Source organism: Panthera leo, chromosome E2 (assembly GCF_018350215.1).
Source record: "Panthera leo isolate Ple1 chromosome E2, P.leo_Ple1_pat1.1, whole genome shotgun sequence".
NCBI classification, from domain to species: Eukaryota; Metazoa; Chordata; class Mammalia; order Carnivora; family Felidae; genus Panthera; species Panthera leo.
In genome coordinates this window covers 27,355,074-27,373,901 of record NC_056693.1, presented here as the reverse complement: position 1 = coordinate 27,373,901, position 18,828 = coordinate 27,355,074, and the positions used below count along the sequence as shown (strand labels likewise).

Sequence of the window (18,828 nt, the reverse complement as noted above, 5' to 3'; positions counted from 1 at the left end):
GCTTGGATTCCTGCCCTGCCCTGCCCTGAGTCCATCAGGCTGCAATCATATCTTTTAGGGGTCTGGTTCTTTGAGTCTCAAAGACTCAGGCTCTTTGAGGGCATGTTTTATTTATTTATTTATTTATTTATTTTGAGAGCACGAGTAGGGAAGGGGCAGAGAGAGGGGGAGAGAGAGAATCGCAAACAGGCTCCACGCTGTCAGCACAGACTGATGCAGGGCTCCGTCTCTCGGACCGTGAGATCATGACCTGAGCCGAGATCAAGAGTCAGACACTTAACTGACTGAGCCACCCAGGCGCCCCTGAGGGTGTGTTTTAATTCCTATTCGAGATGACCTATAGCCCAGGGGCCTGGTTCCAAGCAGGTTCTTGGCTGATGCCGTTGGAATGGACTTACAGGTGACACCAGCCAGTTCAGTGTCCTCACCAGGAGGGAGCCAAGGTCCATAGATGGATTTATGGTCACTTGGTGCACCACTGCCAGAACCCTTGATTCTCACTCCTTAGTCCCGAGTCTGCTAGGAACCCCAACCCAAAGGGGCCCAACCACGGGGGACCCCTCCTCCCTTTGGAGAAATAGCAACATTGGCCTCAGCCCAATTATTGCAGGACTCGGGGTCAGGGTGACCTCTGTTGCTAAGGTGGGGCAAATCTCTAAGCAGCCAGCCACAGAACTCCCGCTGCCTTTCATGCAGCCACTACCTGAAGTCACCTGGTTGCTGGCCTGTGACACTCTGCACGCAGAAAGCACTGCATTCTGAAGTGTGCTTCCCCTGACTCTACTGTCCCTCCAGACGGGTATTATTAGTTTCCCTGTTTTGTTGGGTGCCTCCAAATGGGAGCCTGTTTACGGCCCAGACTCCTAATAGAAGGCTGCAGTTTCCCTCCTTATAATCTATTCTCTGGTGGGTTTTATTTCCAAAGCACAGCAGTACAGAACCTGCCCCTTTGGGAGTTCGTTGGGCTTTTTTTTTTTTTCCCCTACAACAATCTTTTCTCTCCATTTTCACTCAAAGAAAGATGTTTTCCCACCTCATGGCCAGGCCACCCGCTGGGCTCTTTTGTGTTCTGGGTGCTGCAGGGCACTGGCGAGAGGGGCATTAGAGAGGGCCCCTTGCCTCCCCCGCCTGGGCTCCGGAAACCCAACGGTCACACCTCCAACAAAAGCTTTCAGGTGACATTTAGGGACCTGAATCTGCTCCTGCTCTTGGCTCTGAAAGAAAGTGGCAAATCCCCCTGCCAAAGCCAACCGTGCTGCTCCCTGGAAGCTGGAATCTCCCTGCAGGCCAGGAGTTCCGGATGGATTGAGGCTCTCACCCGAGAGACAGACTTCCCCGGCTAAGCGGGTGCGACGCTCACTTCCTGCTGCTCTAGAGTGGCAGACGACAGCCTGTCTCGCTGTCTGGGAGACGGGACTGGGAAAGCCTTGCACACATCCCCGAGCATGGGGCGGGGGGGCTTGCTTTTGCCTCAGAGGATGTTCCAGGGCTTTGTCCCAGGCCGGTGGGTCCCTAGCCTCACCCCGGACCCTGATGCCAAGGAGGGGTATCACTTCATACGGCAAACCTTGATCTGCTCTCTGTGTAAATGGTGGCTTGCTGGGTGGGGGCCACGGGGGGGACGCGGGGTGCATGCACGTCACAGCCTGGGCCCCCCGGGGAAGCGGCTGCATCACCGGGCAGGCATTTAGAGGGAACCTTGGCCATCACTCACTCCTAATTTTAATGACGTGCATTAGCTAAATTGTGTTCTGAGTATTCATTCAGTGCTGTTTATGGCGTGCTCTCGAGTGCGCTTACCGTTTGTCAGAAGTGCAAACTAGCGAACATACGAGCCTTTAAGACAGGCCATCTGTTCGTCTTAGACCTTTGGACGATTGTCAAACGCTTCTAAAAATAAGTGCTCACTAGCAGAGAGGGGCTGCCCAGGTGATACACAGCAGAGAGGGAAGCAGGGCTGTCTGTGTCTGTACCCTCACCAAAGGGAGAAGTATAACTTGAATGTTGGGGGTAGGGGGGAGGTGGAACCCAGGAAGGGAGCAGAGGGAGGTGGGGGGCATGAAGGCCCTGCTGGTACCCCTTTTTGGCTGGAGGTGTGAGCTTTTCCCTGTTCCGTCCCTTTCATGTAACTCCACAGCTCAAATACCTTCGATGGCTCCCCATGGCCCAGATTTAAGGGCGAACTGCCTCGTCTCGCATCACGGAGCCTCATCAATAAGGCTCCCACCTTCCTTTCCAGGCTTGTCTCCGTGGCACATACCCTGTGCTTCTGCCAAGCTGAATTATTCATTGTTCCCTCAGCATATGCTGTGCTTTCCACATTTCACAAGCAGAACGGCGCCATGGGTAAGAGTGTGCTCTGCACACAGACTGCATGGGTGCGGATCTGGCTCGGCTGTCACCAGCTGCAGGATCTCCATGCTCTCTGTGTTCGTGCCTCAGTTTTCTCATCTGTAAAATAGGGATAACAATTGTATTTAACTCCCAGGGTTGTGAGGTTTAAATGAGTTAGTATAATCAAGGGTTGAGAGTAGTGCCTGGCACACAGTGAGCACATGATAAATGTTAGCTGTGATCATTATGAGTTTTATTGGCACCTCTGTGCCATTCTCCGGGGGGATCATTCTCCTTGGAAAACTGTGCTCATGCACCCACACACGTACACACACACACAGTGCAAACCCTAACCAGGCCATCCTCAAATGGGCAGCTGGAAGGCTGGCTTCTTCCTTAAGCACCTGCCTCTCAGAAGTCCTCTTTCCGTAGTCCCTTTTTGCAAAATCTCGTCCCCTCCTTTGGCCGTGGGCTTGTAAATGGCCAAGATGTACCTTATTCTCTCTCTGTCTTATGCCTACTGCACTGCACAGGGCCAGGCTCCATGTTTGTTCAATAAACAAACATCAGAATCTCACTTAGCTGAAACATGGCTTCAGTGTTAACCTGAAGTGTCTACCTTTTCCCCTGGAAACAGAGGGAATATCTTCCCATGGTTAAGGCAGATTTTTGGACCAGGCCTGTGAGAGCCACCGTGGCTGCAGCCTGCCAGGGAGTGGCCTAGCGGTGGGCAGTGGGGAGAAAGGCCATCCACCACAGCCTCTTTCCCAACCTAGAGCCGGAGAGAGGTGATGTGGGGTCAAGGTGAAACCAGGTGGGTTCTGCAGGTGAGGGCAGGTAAGACGTTCTAGGTGTTAGGGGGATAAGTGTTCCTGCACCCTTAATTTGCCACAGGGATGTGAGGGCCAAAGCCCTGGGACCAGTCCTTCTCTGGTGGCCCTTAAGAGTGAGGGTGTGTGAGTCTGGCTCCCCCGCCCCCACGGAACTGTGAGCTCCTCAAGAGAGAGGGCCCAGCCTTCAACTCCGTGTGCCAGTGCCTGGCTGGGGGCCTGACACACAGGGAGTCCGTGAACAGCTGTGGAAAAAATGAGTAAATGAGTGGCTGAATGAGTGGATGAGTGCATACCTCTCTCCCCCACAGAGTCTCCCTGAGCCTCCCCTCCTCACCAGATACCTCACTCTGCCCCCGGGGGGAGGGGGGCGGGAGGGAGAGCAGTGAATTGTGGGACTGAGGCTATACCCAGGGGGTTATGGGGAGGAGACAGTAGCTTTAGCAGACTTCTGCTGCTCCTTCTGCTGCTCCAGAGACAGGAGCCTCCTACACTCTGACATCTCTGGGGCACTCCTCAGATCCTGCCAGCCCTTGGAGGAGGAGCTGGGAGAGGCATAGTTGTTCGGATCACCAAACTCCGTGTGGCCCACACTGCAAGCCCTGAACCCCTTGGTGCCAAGGGGGTCCAAGGATCCAAGGAGGGAACAAACAGCCCTTCTCTCACAGAGATCCTTGTCTGCTCAGGAAGACTCTCCTGGACACCATTTATGGAGCACTTTCTCTTGGCCAAGCCTGGGAGCTGTGCGTGATGTTAATTTCAGGAGTCCTCAGGGCCGCTTGGGAAGAGGGTTCTGTTATTACTGCCCCTCCCCCTAGTCCAGAGGTCAAGGACCTTGCTCAAGGCCACATGGCTATCAAGTGGCAGAGTCAGAATTCAAACCCAGGACTCAGCCTGTCTCAGCCCACTAAGGCTACTTGCGATCCCCCGGGCAGTGGTGACTGAGAACAAGGCACTTGCTAAGGGCCAGGTGACGTGCTAGGACTTTACGTTTTGTCCTCAAAGTAGCTGGAGCACAGGAATTGCAGCTAATAATGCAGTCCAAGAGGGACATGCAGTGCAGAGAACTCTCCAGCCTGTGCCTGTGCATCTTGGGGTGTGTGGAGAAGTCCCTTGTTACTTCACAGACACTACTCTCCAGGCCAGCAGGTAGCCAGTGCCTCTGGTCTCCCCCACTTGACACTGTTGGGGGTGGGTGCCATAAGGAGACCAATAAGGGTCCCAGAGAAAGGGACAGAAAGCAGAGCTAAGACCTTGAGAAGAAACCCCTGTTGCAGATTAGGGAGGGGCACACTGTGTCCATGTGTGTGTGTGATTGTTGAGGTGCACAGTGTGTGTTGGGCCAGGGATGCCTCCTGGTTTGGGGGAGACCAGAAGGGGCCCACAACAGAACCTCTGACTGGACCACTTAGGTGTGTGTCAGTGCTTTAGGGAGGAAGGTCCAGCAACAGGCTCTGTGCTCCTAGCACTCTCCTCTGTGCTCGGCACACACCCTGGCTTGGGCTCTAGGTTGGGATCATTTGGCTGCTGAATCCCAGCAACAAGCAAGGTGGCTATCACCCAGCAGATTCAATGAAGGCTTGTTGAATGAATGAATGGCCATACAAATGAAGGCAAGGGTGTAACAAAAGGTTCCTTGGCCCCAAGCGCTCTGCTGACAACTTGCGCGGATAGAGGTCTCAGCGGGACCCCAGACACGACACCTATAGCACCCACCGGCCTGCCACACCCTCACCCATCAGGAACTTATGTGCCCGGGGCAGGTGACCCAGTGCGCCAGGCATAGGCACCCAAAACAGGTCCTAGCAGAAACCTCTCTCCTTGAGAGCTGCGTGCACTCTGCAGAGTGAATGCATCTCAGCTGCAAACCAGTGCCCCTATCCCCTCCCTCCCTTCCCCCCACCCCCATTTTATTTTTTTCACCTGCTTCTCTGCCCACACCTGCGTCTCCCTGGCAGGCAGAAAGGCCCTTGTGGATGCCAGGCCTCCCCTCTGGGTGCCTTCCAGTCCTTCCTGGCTCCCACCCCCACCCCACCCCCGGCCTTTATGGTGCTGGGAAGTGTTTATCTGCAGGGTTGGTAGTATCTTTAAAAAACGATTTTCTTCCTTCTCTGAAGGGGCTAAATATAGTACAGGCATAAATAGAGAAATAGACATTAAGCCAAATGCCCTTGTGAGAGCCATGCCGGGTGGAAGGGGCTCTTTAAGACGGCTTGATGAAGCCCCCGCCCCTCGAACCACAGCAGCTAGCCTCGGGGAAGGAGCCGAGGCTGTTCGGTATTCACCTGTGCCGATCGGCAGTGGCTCTGCCAGGAGCCGCTCAGCGCACAGGTGTGTTGGGTGATTGGTGAGTCCTGGTGACGGGTCCCCGCCACCCCCTCTGCCCTTCCAGAGACTGTGCCCTCAGGCTGTGGAGGAGCCCATGCCCTCCCCAGCCAAACACCTGGCCTCCTCAGCACCCCCAGCACACACACCCTTGTTGGGTGGCATGGACCGTTCTCCCTCGCTGAGCCACCATCTGCACCATTCATCCCGCACAAACGTTTGGGTGTCTGTGTTCTTGAGCATCCCCACCCCCCCAGCAGGCCCCTTGAGAGGGGTGGGCCCAGCTGGAGTTTTCCCCTACCCTGCTCTGTGCCTGACCCAGAGCAGAGTATCCAGCAGGTACTTAATAACGCAGTGCCGCATGAATTCTGGTGCCCGGTCCCCTTGGGGCATCAAGTTTCGACATTTCCATCTGCTATGACATCCTGGGCTTTTGTTCTTGTAGAACTTCAAGGAAGTTTTACCCTTCGGTCTCAGAACTCTCTCTGAGGAAGTTCTTTCTTGAGTCTCACTCAAGAACTGCCTGCTCCTGCTCCTTAAGAGAAAAGGCCCACTGTGGTTTTCGTCTGACAGGTGGCATTTATTCTCTTATTTTCCTGACCAGTGGTCCTAAGCATAGGCTCCTGCCTCCTGGATTTCTGTGCCAGCAGCCTGTGGATGAGCCAGTGTGGACCACGTGTGTTATACTGGCCCTGTTCTTGGCCCTGTGCTTGCCTCCTGACAAGAGGCTGTTTCATTATCCAGAGATCCCTGGACACCCCCCTTTCCCCCATGGTAGTGGTGGGTGGTCCTTGAGGATTTTGTAGAGATCAAATATCATGTCTGGTTTTCTGTTGCTTATGGAACAGAGTCTACATTCAGGGACATTCAGGGCCTAAATCCCTCCCGGTCCTCCATGTACCTCTCTGCTGGGATCATCCCTCTGGTGCCTGCATTTGCCAGGCTTATTCCAGCTTCCACACTTTTGTGTTGTGTTGTGCTGTGTCTTCCGCTCAGAGCGCCCTCTCCCCTTTCCATGTTTCAACATCCTACCCGTACACTTAGCCGTTTATTTATCCTTCCATTGATTCATTAAAAAATATTTACTTAGTGTCTACTTCGTGCCAGGAACCATAATTTGAGGACAGAAAAAGAACTGTATATGTTTATCCTCCTAACCTCCCTCCTCCCCTCTCTCCTCCCCATCCCCCCACAAATAAAGGACTGACCACACCCTGGTACCCTGGCCACGTGGCACTGTTAATTGACTGGCTGTTGGCAGGGTGGCAGAGTGAGACCCCCGATCGTTCCTGGGCAGCTGTGCCTGTCATGTCACCACTGGGCACTGCATGCCCAGCCCTGGGCCAAGCACTGTGGGGCTAGGAGAGGAGGTGATGCAGTTCAGCAGAGGAGGCTAGTCTTGCGCTTGGGAAGCACATAGATGTGTGGGAGGTGGGTCAGAAGGCCTGGGGGCGCTGCAGGGAGGGATGGCAAGTGACTAGGTGCCCGGAGGACCTCAAGCATGGTCTGGTTGGGAGGAAAGAGAGAGGAAGTGAGAAGTGAATCAGCAAAGGCTTGGAAGCCAGGAGGATGTTTTGCTGTAGGGTGGGTTTGGCTCCCTGCAGGACTGGCTGCCTGTCCGTGCACAAGTGCAGGGAGAGGTGCCTGGGCTGGAGGGTGGGCGTTCCCATGGAAACCGCCGCATCCCATCTGTGGCCTCAGACAACCTGCCTTGTGCCTCTGGGTCCGTGGCACCCCCACCGAGGTGCCAGGCCTCGCTGGCAGAGTCTGTCCTCATGCCTGGTGTGGAGTGTGGATGATCTGTGGACTGGGATGCCCGTGAGTTGTGGGGTGCTGGGAAGCCTGCCTTCCCACCCAAGGCCCTTGCTTTCTTGGATTCCAGTTGCCTGGATCAACCCTGCCTGATTCCTAGCTGGATGACCTTGAACCGGTAACTGAGCCTCTCTGAGCCTCATATCCTCATCTTAACCACGTCCTACCTTGTAAGGCTATTGTGGGGATTGAAAGAAATGTACCTCTAACAGCACAGAGCACGTGTGCTTGCCAAGCACCAGCCATGTGGCCTGTACCCAGGAGCCCAAGGAAAGAGGACAGCAGTGGTTGGCGCTCTGTGCTGCGGGCATCAGCAGGCATCTGCTTCGAGCGGACAGGGCACTGCCCCTCCCTGGCGGTGAGCTTGCCGCAGGGGTTGGTGACATCACCACCAAGGCGGCAGCAGTGCCGACTGTGGGAAGGGGGCTGCCACGGGGGCCCTGGGCCAGGGAACAGAGGTGGCTCCAGGCCCCCCCGCAAAGCTGTGGGCGTCCGACATTCTCTGGTGGCCCTCACAGCTCAGACCCGGAGCCCGGGAGAGAGACGCAGCGCTGCGTCTGACCTCTGGTGGTCATCTGCAGAGCTGCAGGCCGGCGGCTCCCAGCCCCAGAGGAGTCCCTGAGCGGGCTGGGGCGCCCAGCTGTTGGGGAGGCAGGGGCACCCCTGAGACCTTGCTCCTCATGACTGGAGGTCCAGTGCTGCCCCCAAGCAGGGGCTCCTCTGCCTCTGGTGGATATTGCTTCCTTTCTCCAGGTGGCATGAGGTTGGACACTACTTGAGGCTTTGATAAGATGGGTCTGGATTTAGAACAGGGACCACTGAAAAGAAAATCACACTTGGAAGCCAAATGCCACCCCCGGCCCCAGGCCAATGGCTCCTCTGAAAACAGATCAGCGCCGCTGGCCTGCTCCGTCTGGCATCAGGGAAGAAATGCCACGGGCTATGGTGAGAGGGAAGCGTTTGGCCAGAGGGTCCCACCTGGACCCTGGACGCCCAGGCGGTTTCGGGCAATCCGGGCAAACCGCACACTCTTCTGGCCGCAGCGCTGTCACGTGACCCGACTGGCAGGCTGCCTCCTCCGGCGCCCTCCCGCTGGGTGACCCGTCCTCGGCCGCAGGCACCACTGCCGCCCACTGCCTCAGCACGTCTGTGCCACTCGGGTGTTTCTTGGCCGGAGAGCCGCACGGCACATCTGCTGTCTCCCTCCGCGAGGCTCGGAGCAGCTCCCCGGGAGGACCGACAGGGGGTTCTGGGGAAAGCCTGCAGGCAATCAGATAAGAGTGTGCTCCTCCTCATCAGAGCAAAAGGGAGACGGAGAGAGGTGAGCAAGGAAGGTTTTAATTCCTGCCAGTCTCCTCCTGGCATGTCCCCTCGCCCTCCCTATAGCCAGCCCCCGTGGTTAAGGCCTGAACGGTCTTTAAAAAAACAATTTATAGAGAGCCCAGGTTGGCAGCAACAGGAACTCATCCCCGAGCCCCAGAGCAACGTGGCGTCTTGGCAGCTGTGTCCCCCGAGCACTTTTTCCTTGTTGCATTTTGTTTTGTAATAATCGAGACGCTTTTCTGTGGCTCCCGGCGTAAATGCACTGAGTGGGAGGGGACGGGCCTGCTCTCCATTCTTCTGCCCTCATGCGTGTCTCCTTTCTTCGCCTTTGCAGAACCACACGATGAGCCAGCACGCACAGTGAGGGACCGCTCGACAGGACGCCTCTCCGCAGAAGGCTTGCCGGAGACGCCGTGGGGAGGGCCATTTGAACATTACATCCAATCAAAGTGTCATTTGCAACCCAGATGTAAAACTCTAATGATTTGGCCATGAGGCGCTGCTATTATAAGCAGCTGGAAATGAATATTAATGGCAGAGATTAAAAGTATTCCATGCTCAGTATTTTTTATTGTCCTGCTACAGCTAGTGTGCTTTTAGAGTTTCCGCCGAAGACTACATTTCTAGAGTTAGAGAAACCCGCTTTTTGAGGCTATTGTCCTTTGTTCCTTCATGTATTATATTGATAGTTTTTAAAAAAGGATTAGTGTGATTTTTTTTTTCCTTTGCTTCTTTTTTTTCTTTCTTGTTTTTCTTTCCTCCCCCCCCCCCCCCCTTCGGTTAACTACTTTTTAATTGCAATTCTAGGTAATTGTGCATCGTGATGTGATTGCTTGGCTATTGTCTGAATATTTCCTTTTAATTTTTTAATTAAAGACTAATGCTTTGATTGGATTTGCCAGTTCACCGGACAGTGATTAAAACTATGTAATGAATATAATCGGTTTCAGTGCAACTGGATGGTCTGCTTTTAAATGTGACTTAATCTGACTGCAGTAACTAGTACAGTTCAATAAAGGGAATCCATGCGATTAGCATCTGCTGCCTGGTTCTCTCCTCCCCAGCTTGGGGCTCTGGGGGGGAGGGGGGGGCTGTCGTCACCCATAGGGTGTGTCCCTACAAGAGTCCCCTTGGGATCACATGTGCCTGTGGGGACCTGCGCACAATAGACCCAGCTTCCCTCAGGAAGGAGGACACATAGTAACCTGACACATGCAGTCTGGATCAGGTGGCAGTGGTCATAGAAGTCAGAACAGAAGGGATCCTTAAAGATGAAATACTCTGATCTTTTCATTTGTGGATGGGAGAAGCTCAGGCGTAAGTGGGCTTATCCATGATGGGCCCTTGTTTCTCCCCCTGGGGATGGCTCTCCCACATGCTGCATGCAGGTGGTCAAACGGTTAACCCTTACCTCCCCAGGACTTCAGGCAGGACTTGGATTCTAGTTGTGGCCACGGCATGAGGATGTGACAGGAGCTAGGGGTGACTCCCCAACCCCATGAGATAACAGGGCTGGGGGCTGCAGAGTGGAGCCGGGTGGGAGCAGCAGGTTCCCAATCACAGACATCAGTGAGACGTGGAAGTGCTGAGACCCGTGGCCGGGGCCAGGACTCTAGTGGGGCAAGCGAGGTGCCTACAGCACAGAATCTCAGGGCCCCCCCACCCCTGCACTTGCAAACCCCAAGAAGGGGTGTTTCCTGACACTCTACACCCTGGTTGCTTTGCTTTCCTCACCTCCCCCTGGCCCTGCTGGCACCCCAGGGCCCACCCGGCAACCTCAGGCTCCCACACCTCCGTCATGCTGGTTCCTGGCTGACTTGCCAATCAGAGGCCAGGGCTTCAGAACCTGCGCGGGGAAGCCCTTCCTTGTTAACTTTTCACAAGGGGCAAGAAAATTGGTTATTACCCTCTGCAGAGCGGAAATGAAACAGGCAGACAGATTGCACCTAATTACAATGTAATACTAATTCCGGGCGTGGAATTTGTAGCAATTATACCCAGCATCTTCTGACTCCCATATCGAGGGGCTTCTGGTGACCTGTAAGAGTTCCCGTTTAAAAAGCATCCCCATGTAAGCGGGTGGGACGTTTAGTTTTACAAAATGCACATCACACCTGCACGGACACACAGACTCCCGCCAATGCTGGGCAAAATGGAGCAGTCGCCCCTAGAATTCGGGGTTCTTGCCTCCTGGAAGTCCAAGGCAGCAAACTTCAATTGTCAGTACCCTACAGACTTGGCCATTTTAGTGGGGAGACCTCAGGGTAGGTATCAGTGTTCCCCAAAGTGTGGCCAGCCACAGTCTGCCCTGCATCCACAGCCAGGCCTGCCTTGGAGACAGCACCAAAGGCTGTGGGCAGGACCAGCATGTCCCAGGGCTTGCCAGATCACCGTCTCTGGGCCCTCTCCAGCTCCAGATTTATCCTGAACCCCATGGAGCCCAGGTGAGTCCTCAGTAAGTACCAACAGAAGATTTGATTTGACGGTTGGTGGCGTAGGGCTAAATTAGTCACTGCCCCCATTAAAAATACAGCGGGGGGTTTAAGAGCTTTTCACGCCATGTGGGAATCAGCAGCGAAGCCGGCGGATGCCTTGGGTAAGGAGAGAGGCGGCCTAGGGGACCGGGAGGTAATGAGGTTTATGGCGATGACAAGGCAGCCAGGGAACCCCACCGACTCCCCCCTCGCCTGGGCCCATTGTTCTCTGGCTGGCTCTGCCCCCGCCCTTCTGCTGAGAGCCCCTCGTGACTTCTTGAGGGGAGGGGGCTCAAAGGGGGACACAGGGGCCTTTACTGGGATTGGTATTCATCACCATCAGACACTACTGGGGTGGGGGTTGTGCAGGGCTATAAGCCTGTGCTTTGGAGACCAGCCCCCACCTCTCTCCAAAGGATTTGAAGCTGGGACAAGCCAGTTTACCTCTCAGTTCTGGCGGACCTTGCGGGGTCACTGGGAGGCTTAAATGCCATGATGCCTGTTGAAGGGCTGAAGACCCGGAAGTGGAATGGTGGTTGTTAGGAAAATGAGGAAGCCAGGCCTCTCACACAGGAGGGGCCCCCTTTCAGCCTGGAGGGTGTGATGGAATCAGTCACTGGCAGTTTGGATGCTTGAGTGGGCAAGGTGACTGGAAACCTAAGGTCCATTGTTGCTGCATTTGCATGTACAAATTACCGGTTTCTAGGGGCTCTGTAGGTGCAGGAATTCTGCCCAGGCTAAGAAATGGACTAGGACACCTGGGCCACAGATTCCTGTCATTGGGTACCTGCCTAGAGCTTCTGGAAGCAGGTGGATAAGGGTTTTGGTCTCAGTGGAGAAGCTGCTGTAGGAAAAAAACTTCTGAAGTTCCCCCAGCCACAGACAATGCTCTTCTAAACTCACAGCATGTTTAATATTTAGTTTTTCACCTGTTTTTTTTAATTCCCTTCTAAAACGTGCATTCTTGGGGGTGGGTTCTGCACCTACAAGCATTTAGTAGGTAGAACCAAACTTTAAGCCATCAGCCATCCAGCCAGCACGTATTTACTGGGGATTTCTGGGGGTACAGAGATGGACAGGCGATGTGGCCCCTGCCCTCACAGAGCTCACAGTCACGTGACAGCCACCTAGCAAGCAAGCCTGTCAGTAAATACCTAGCCACACACAGTCACAAGTGCTGTGATGGACAAGGACTGGAACTGTGTAAGATGAGTGGGGACCACGTCAGAAGCAGGGGTGCAGGAAGGAAGGCTGTGCTGAGGAAGTGAAGTCAGATGACACCTGAAGAAGGAAGGGACCCAGGCAATGAGAAGCCTCAATTGGGAAACCAGAAGTACCCTCAGGGGTCTCTAGTTGTATTGGGTTTCAACTTCAGATGGTTTGAAACAAGCCCAGAGGATGTCAGTCTTGTCCAAGGCCACATGGTTCAGGATAGAATTGAGACTCTAATTTGGGTGTCCTGCCTTCTAGCCTTGGTGTCTGATTTCCTTCTGTGGCCACCTTTTATTTGTTGAAAGTCAAATTGAATAACTATTATTATTATGAATAAAATGGCATATTGTGTAGGAGAGACTGCTAGCTCTCCTCCTTTTCCTTAATAAATTAACTGTGATTTTTATCTGAGCAAATGTTACTTTGGAGAGGGTCAGATTATACATCCTATCCTTCCTAGAAGTTAGGCATAGCCATATTACTATTGAAAGCTATACCGTTTTGATGATGGGATGTAAATGAAGGTGGTATATGTACATTCTAAATGAAATGAGCTCATCCCTTTCTCTTCCTGATGGCTGGAATGTAGATGTAACAGCTGGAGTTCCAGAAGCCATTTTGAACCATGAGGTAACCTGGAAATGGAAGACATACATGGGTTGAGCAACAATATAGAAGGAGCCTGGGCTCCAACTGTGCCAAATGCCTACTAACTCTGTCCTGCTTCCCAATAGGTTTCTTGAACTTGAGAGAGAAATAAACTTCTTTCTTGCTTAAGCCATTATTATGTGTGTTTTTCTATTGCAGTTGAATCAATTCTTAACTACTACAAATTAAAATATATACATATATAGCTTCCAAGCAAGAGCAAATTTAGAAGATTTAAGGACATGAGATGGTTGAAAATGTCTAAAGGTTAAGAGATATACCTCAATGATATACTGTAATCAATTTGGCCAATAAATACATTGGGTTGGGCTGATCTGGGCTGGAGGATTAACTTGGCTGATCTGCACTGGGTTGTTGGCTATTGGGTAATGTAGGATGGCCCTGGCTGGGATGACTGGGGCAACTTTGCTCTTCATTATCCTCTCATAGGGTAGCCAAGCACGTTCTTCTCATGGCATTGGCCAAGGGCAAGAGCAGAATAAGGAGTGGTTTTCCAGCTTCTGCTTGTGTATCATGCTTGTTCATGTGCCATTGACCAAAGGATATCACATGGTGAAACTTATACTCAAGGGCAGGGAAATACACTTCACCTTCTGGTGGGAGGAGCTGTAAAATCTCAGAACAAAGGGGCTGGACTCGGGGAAGGATGGAGAATTAGGGTCATTAATATAGCTAATCTACCACAGAGCTGAAGGGCCCCCTTCTCTTCCTATTAATTACCAAAGTGAAACCTGGTAATTAATAGGTACCATCTGTGACCACAGTTTTGGAAGTGGGCAAATTGAGGTTGTCCAGCTTAGCCTTGATTTGTTGGACCTTGTTTTTGGAGAAGAGAGGCACCCTAAAAAGATTTGTCTCCCAAAGCTTGTTATCCATCAAGGCAAGTTCACAGGACCACTATTGTTATGATTTACGGCTGAATTTTGTTCACCGAGGCTTCCTAGTAGACTGACCAAGGATTATACACTCTGCACGGCACTCTCAATTTCAGGGAATGAGAGAAAACTCACAACACTTAACAGAAGCTGAACATTTGCAACACAGTCTTGTGCAATCTCCTTCCAGAAGCATCAAATGGCTTATGGTTTGCCATGTACATCCCAGCTGTTCCCTTCCTCCATGCTTTTCCCCATGCTGCCACCTCTTCCTAGAATGCCCCTCCCTTCTGTTTTGCCTGGTTAGCTCCCAAGGTTTAAACTCACCTCATTGAACTCATTAAGCTCATTAAATTTAGGTGTCTAATTCCCAGGGCTAAGACCTGGGTGAGGTGAGGTGAGGGAAGCATCCACCTTGAGTGCAAAATTTCAGGGAGAACCAAAAAGCTCAGTAATCAAGATAAACAATATGTTAATGCAATATTTTAAAAATCAAATTGTCAAACTGCGACCTGCAGGCTAGCTGCCCGTTTTTGAAAAAGATTTATAGGAACCAGGGCTAGGTTAGGGTGAAGCCACTGAGGTAGGGTCATGCAAATGCAGCATTAGATCCTGTCTTTAAAATGTTGCTAGTTTGTTCCTTGTGGACTTCTTTTTGCATCGATTTTGATTTTTTGAAAAACATTGCATTGAAGGATTATTCTGAGTTGTTTGGCATTCATTGCAGTTTTGTGCCCAAGGAAACTGCTTCACTCATTGTACCCTGGTCTGGATATGTATCCATCCTCCAGGCAACCTAGTCTGACCCCCACAATCAGGTAAAATATTCTGATATAAGAATCTTGATAATACCCAATGCGTAGGCCTATCACTAGGCACCTACACACTTTTGCCACTGTCTCTGGACTGTGTATCAGTCAGTATAAGTGAGGTTGTGACACAGTAACAAAAAGGACCCAAATTATAATGGTTGAACACAACAAAGATTTCTTTCTCACTCATATTACATGGCCATCTTGGATCTTGCAGGAGCTTTCTTTATCCTCATCACTCAGTAAGTCCTGCTCTGGGAGCAGCCACCACCATAAATGTGGTTGTAACCAAGCCAGAGAAAGAGAACTTGGAAGGGTCTCATAGTGCCAATTCAATACTCTGCCCTGGGAGTCACACACACGTGCACACACACCACACACAGACACACACACACACAGAGCCCTTCAACTCACAACTCACTGGCCAGTAGTTGTCATATGGTCCTACCCCATCACAAGGAACCAGGAAGTGCAACCCTGCCACGTGCGCAGAACTAAGAACAGGCAACGTTTGGCAAATTACACTAATGACTACCACAGACTGTCTTCCTCTCCACCTATCCTTTACTATACAACCTCTCTGAGGGGAGAGGCTTACTCTTAGTACATCTGGGTATATCCAGCAGCCTGCACAGGATCTTCAGCAGACAAGTATTCACTGAACGTATGCAGAAATTGTGAAAGTGGATAAATGACACTTTAAAGGGCCTAGAGGAAGATAAGCATGCATATGAAGACATAGTACAGCCTAAAGCTGCAGAGTAAGTCAGACCTGGATCAACCCTCAGCTTTACTACTTATTCGCTGTGTGATCCCAAGCAAGGCACTTAACTTCTCTGAGACTCGGTGTTTTCATTGACAAAATGGGACAGATAGTAAATAGTCTTACCTCGCAAAGTAATGTGAAGTTGAAATGAGATAAGAATGACCGTGACATTAAATACTATCACTTGAGCATTCATTATGTGCCTGACAGCATTCTAAGCAGCCGGCACAGGTATTAATTCTTTCAGTCCACACAACATTATCACGTGGGGACTGTGATCCCCTCCGTACAGAGAGAGCATAAGTAACTTGCTAGCTCCGATTCTAATCCAGGCAGTCAGGCTCCAGAGCCCTGTTTTCAGCCCCAGATGCACTTCGGCAGAGCGCACAGGAATGGTGGCACCTAAAACTCTCGTTCCTGGAGCTGATTCTAGGTGTGGGTCGGGTCAGGAGGAGTCGGGACCCGGCAGGTCCGCGCGCTCGGGTTCTCCAAGAGCCAGCTCTAGGACCCGAGGCTGACACAAGGCGGCTCGGCCCGCCCCTCCCTTCCCTGATCCATGATTGGCCAGACTGGGTGCCGGCCCCGCCCACCCGGCTTCCGCCTCGGGCAGCGGGCTGAGCGTGAGCCGCGCGCTGTGAACTTATTTGTAGAGTTATTAATTACTGAAGGGCGCAAACCGTGCTTCTGTGCATAAAAATATGTTTGAGCAGTTTCTACTTAAACTTTAAAGAGAACGTTAATCAATTTTATCTTAACAAAATGACCTTAAGCAGGGGAAAAAAAAATTGGTGTTATTTGCCCAAACAGGCAAATTAATTTCTCTCTCTTGAGAAATCTGAGAAGTTTCCAGAAATAGCTATGCATAATTTACACCTGCCCTGGCCGCTCCTAGTTTAACGCCAAGCCCAGTCACGGGCCCTACCCAGCCCCAGGCCCAGAAAGAAGGAAAACAGATCCTTGCAAAGGCTTTGTCCGCCCATGCTGGCCAGTCTTCTCCTCAGCCCAGCCTTTCCACGACCTTGGGAAACGGCCCTGAGGGTAGCGGGCAAGGTAGTTCCCGAGGGGCCTGCCCAGCCTCGGTCAAGGTCACTGGAAGGAGAGGGACAGCTCCCTAGTGGGAGGGCCTGGGAATTCTTGGGAGACCTAGGGAGGGTCTCCAGCGGATAACATTTTCGCCCAGCCTTCAGGCTCCCTTCTGAGGCACCTGACCTGCAGGTGCCTGCTTATCGCTCTCTACCACCCACTTCACTCTGGAGGGATTCCCAGCAAGGCAGGCTCCAGAACATTCAGCTGAGCCAGTATTGTAGTCCAATTCCCTGCCCTACACCCCAGACCTCTAATGCGCTTGCGCGGGGGGGGGGGGGGGGGGTGTCCCACGTGGTCTGCCTGGAGTATGGGGCTTAGAGGCAGGAACAGGGGCCCTTGGTCTGTATCCCTGCCCGCCTTTAGCGGCAGTGTGAGTTTTGGCAGGCCATTCAGACTCTCTGGACTTGGGTGCCCCCGTCTGAAGGTGGAGATTGTGTTCCTCTTGCCGGCTCTCCACCCCCCCCCCCCACCCCAAGCAGCTGTGAAGATGGAATGTGGATCCTGGGGGTCTGCCCCGGAGAGAGCAGTGTTTTGTCTGCCTCTGCTGTAGCCCCAGCACCTAGAACAGTGCCTGAACATAGCTGATGCGCAATACATATTTATTGATTTAACGAATGGATTAAAAGTGCTGAATGCAGTACAGCAGCAGGCCCACCTTATCCGCTGGGCGGGGGGGATGCCTGAAACCACAGATCCCATGAACCAGATATATTCTAGGTTTTTCCCTATACATACATACCTATGATAAAGTTTAATTTATAAATTAAGCACAGTAAGAGATGAACAACAATAATAAAAATAGAACGATTGTAATAATATAATGGCAATAAAAGGTATGTGAATATAGTTTCTCTCGCACACTCTCAAAATATCTTATTGTACCCATGTACTCATGCTTCTTCTTGTGATGATATGAGGCGATAAAATGCCTGTGTGAGGAAAAATATGAGGTAAGGTGAATGACAGGCATCGGGACCCAGCGTTAGGCTACCTGACCTGACAGTACTTAGAAGGAGGATCGTTTGCTTCCAGACGCAGTTGACTGGCTGACTTCAGGTGACTAAAACCACAGAAATCAAAACTGTGCATGGGGGAGGGGGGACGCAACTTTCATTGTTTCATTATTATTACTAGTAGTGGTATTGCGGTAGGATTTTTTTTTTTTTAATTTCCCAAACGTAAAATTCGGTCAGAATAAAGAAAATTGTTTTTCAAACTGCATTTGCCCGTTAGCTATCCTCACACCCAGAAGATTCTGATAGATCAGTTGGAGAGAATTCCCCTCCCCCCACTCCCTTTAAAATCACTATCTTGCATCTTGTAAGTGCTCAATGCGTATTTATCGAGTGACTGGCTGCGGCCTGCAGCAGGGCCAAAAGGACCAAGCAGGCCAGGTGAATGAGCGGAATGGGGCAGAGGGGCCAGTCGGACGGCAGGGCAGTAAATGTCCTTCTCAAGGAGGTCCAGCTGCTTGTGGCCAAGAATGCAGATACAAGTTGCTAGATTTTCTGATTTTTCAGGAGGAAGAAATCCAGCTTTTATTGTGAAAACATCTCAATTTATTCCTGTTGGTAATTACCTCAGAGTGAAATTTAAAAACACACACAAAATGGGGCACCTGGGTGGCTCAGTCTGTTAAGCGTTCGACTTTGGCTCATGTCATGATCTCACGGTTCGTGAGTTCAAGTCCCGCATTGGGCTCTCTGCTGACAGCTCGGAGCCTGGAGCCTGCTTCAGATTCTTTGTCTCTCTTTCTCTCTCTGCCTCTCCCCCACTTGCACTCTGTGTCCCTCTCTCTGAAAAATAAACATTAAAAATTTTCAAAATAAAAATAGAAACACACACAAAAATCCCCACAAAATCCATGTGTGCCAAGGAAAACACTTCCGGGGGATACATTTGGTCATGGGGCCACAGGTTTGAGGCCTCATGAGAGCACGTGAGACAATGCCACAGGGGCTGAATCTTTGGGCACCAAATAAGGAGAGGGGAACGTATGATCAACTCCTCTTAGGTCACAGAGAGACGGATCAGCTGGAGAGGAACTAAGCACTTGGTTCGAAGGCTGGGGGATTTAGCCCCTGTCCTGGGTCGTGGGCCAGAGATGGAACTCGGAGAACACACCCTGCTTCTCTTGTCCTCAGATGATTTGTCTATTTTCCTTTCCCACGTCAGGGCCTGGAGGCAGTCAGAGCTGGATTCTAGGGCCTCTCTCCACCTCAGTTTCCTCATCTGTAGAACAGGGATAAAGAAACTCTCCTGGAGCTGTGAGAATTTGATGGGGTGACCCAGTAGGCACTTAGCACAGTT

The 18,828-nt window shown here is 51.8% G+C and overlaps 1 protein-coding gene across 1 annotated transcript in view; it reads left to right on the top strand.

Moving 5' to 3' along the window:
• Nucleotides 1-9,382, top strand: part of ZNF423 (zinc finger protein 423) — a 271,419-nt gene extending 262,037 nt beyond the window's left edge. The window contains exon 7 of the mRNA XM_042918398.1: nt 8,959-9,382. Coding sequence (XP_042774332.1) covers nt 8,959-8,988 — 30 coding nt within the window. The 3' untranslated portion in view covers nt 8,989-9,382. The remainder of the gene's footprint in view (nt 1-8,958) is intronic.
• Nucleotides 9,383-18,828: the final 9,446 nt, after the last annotated feature.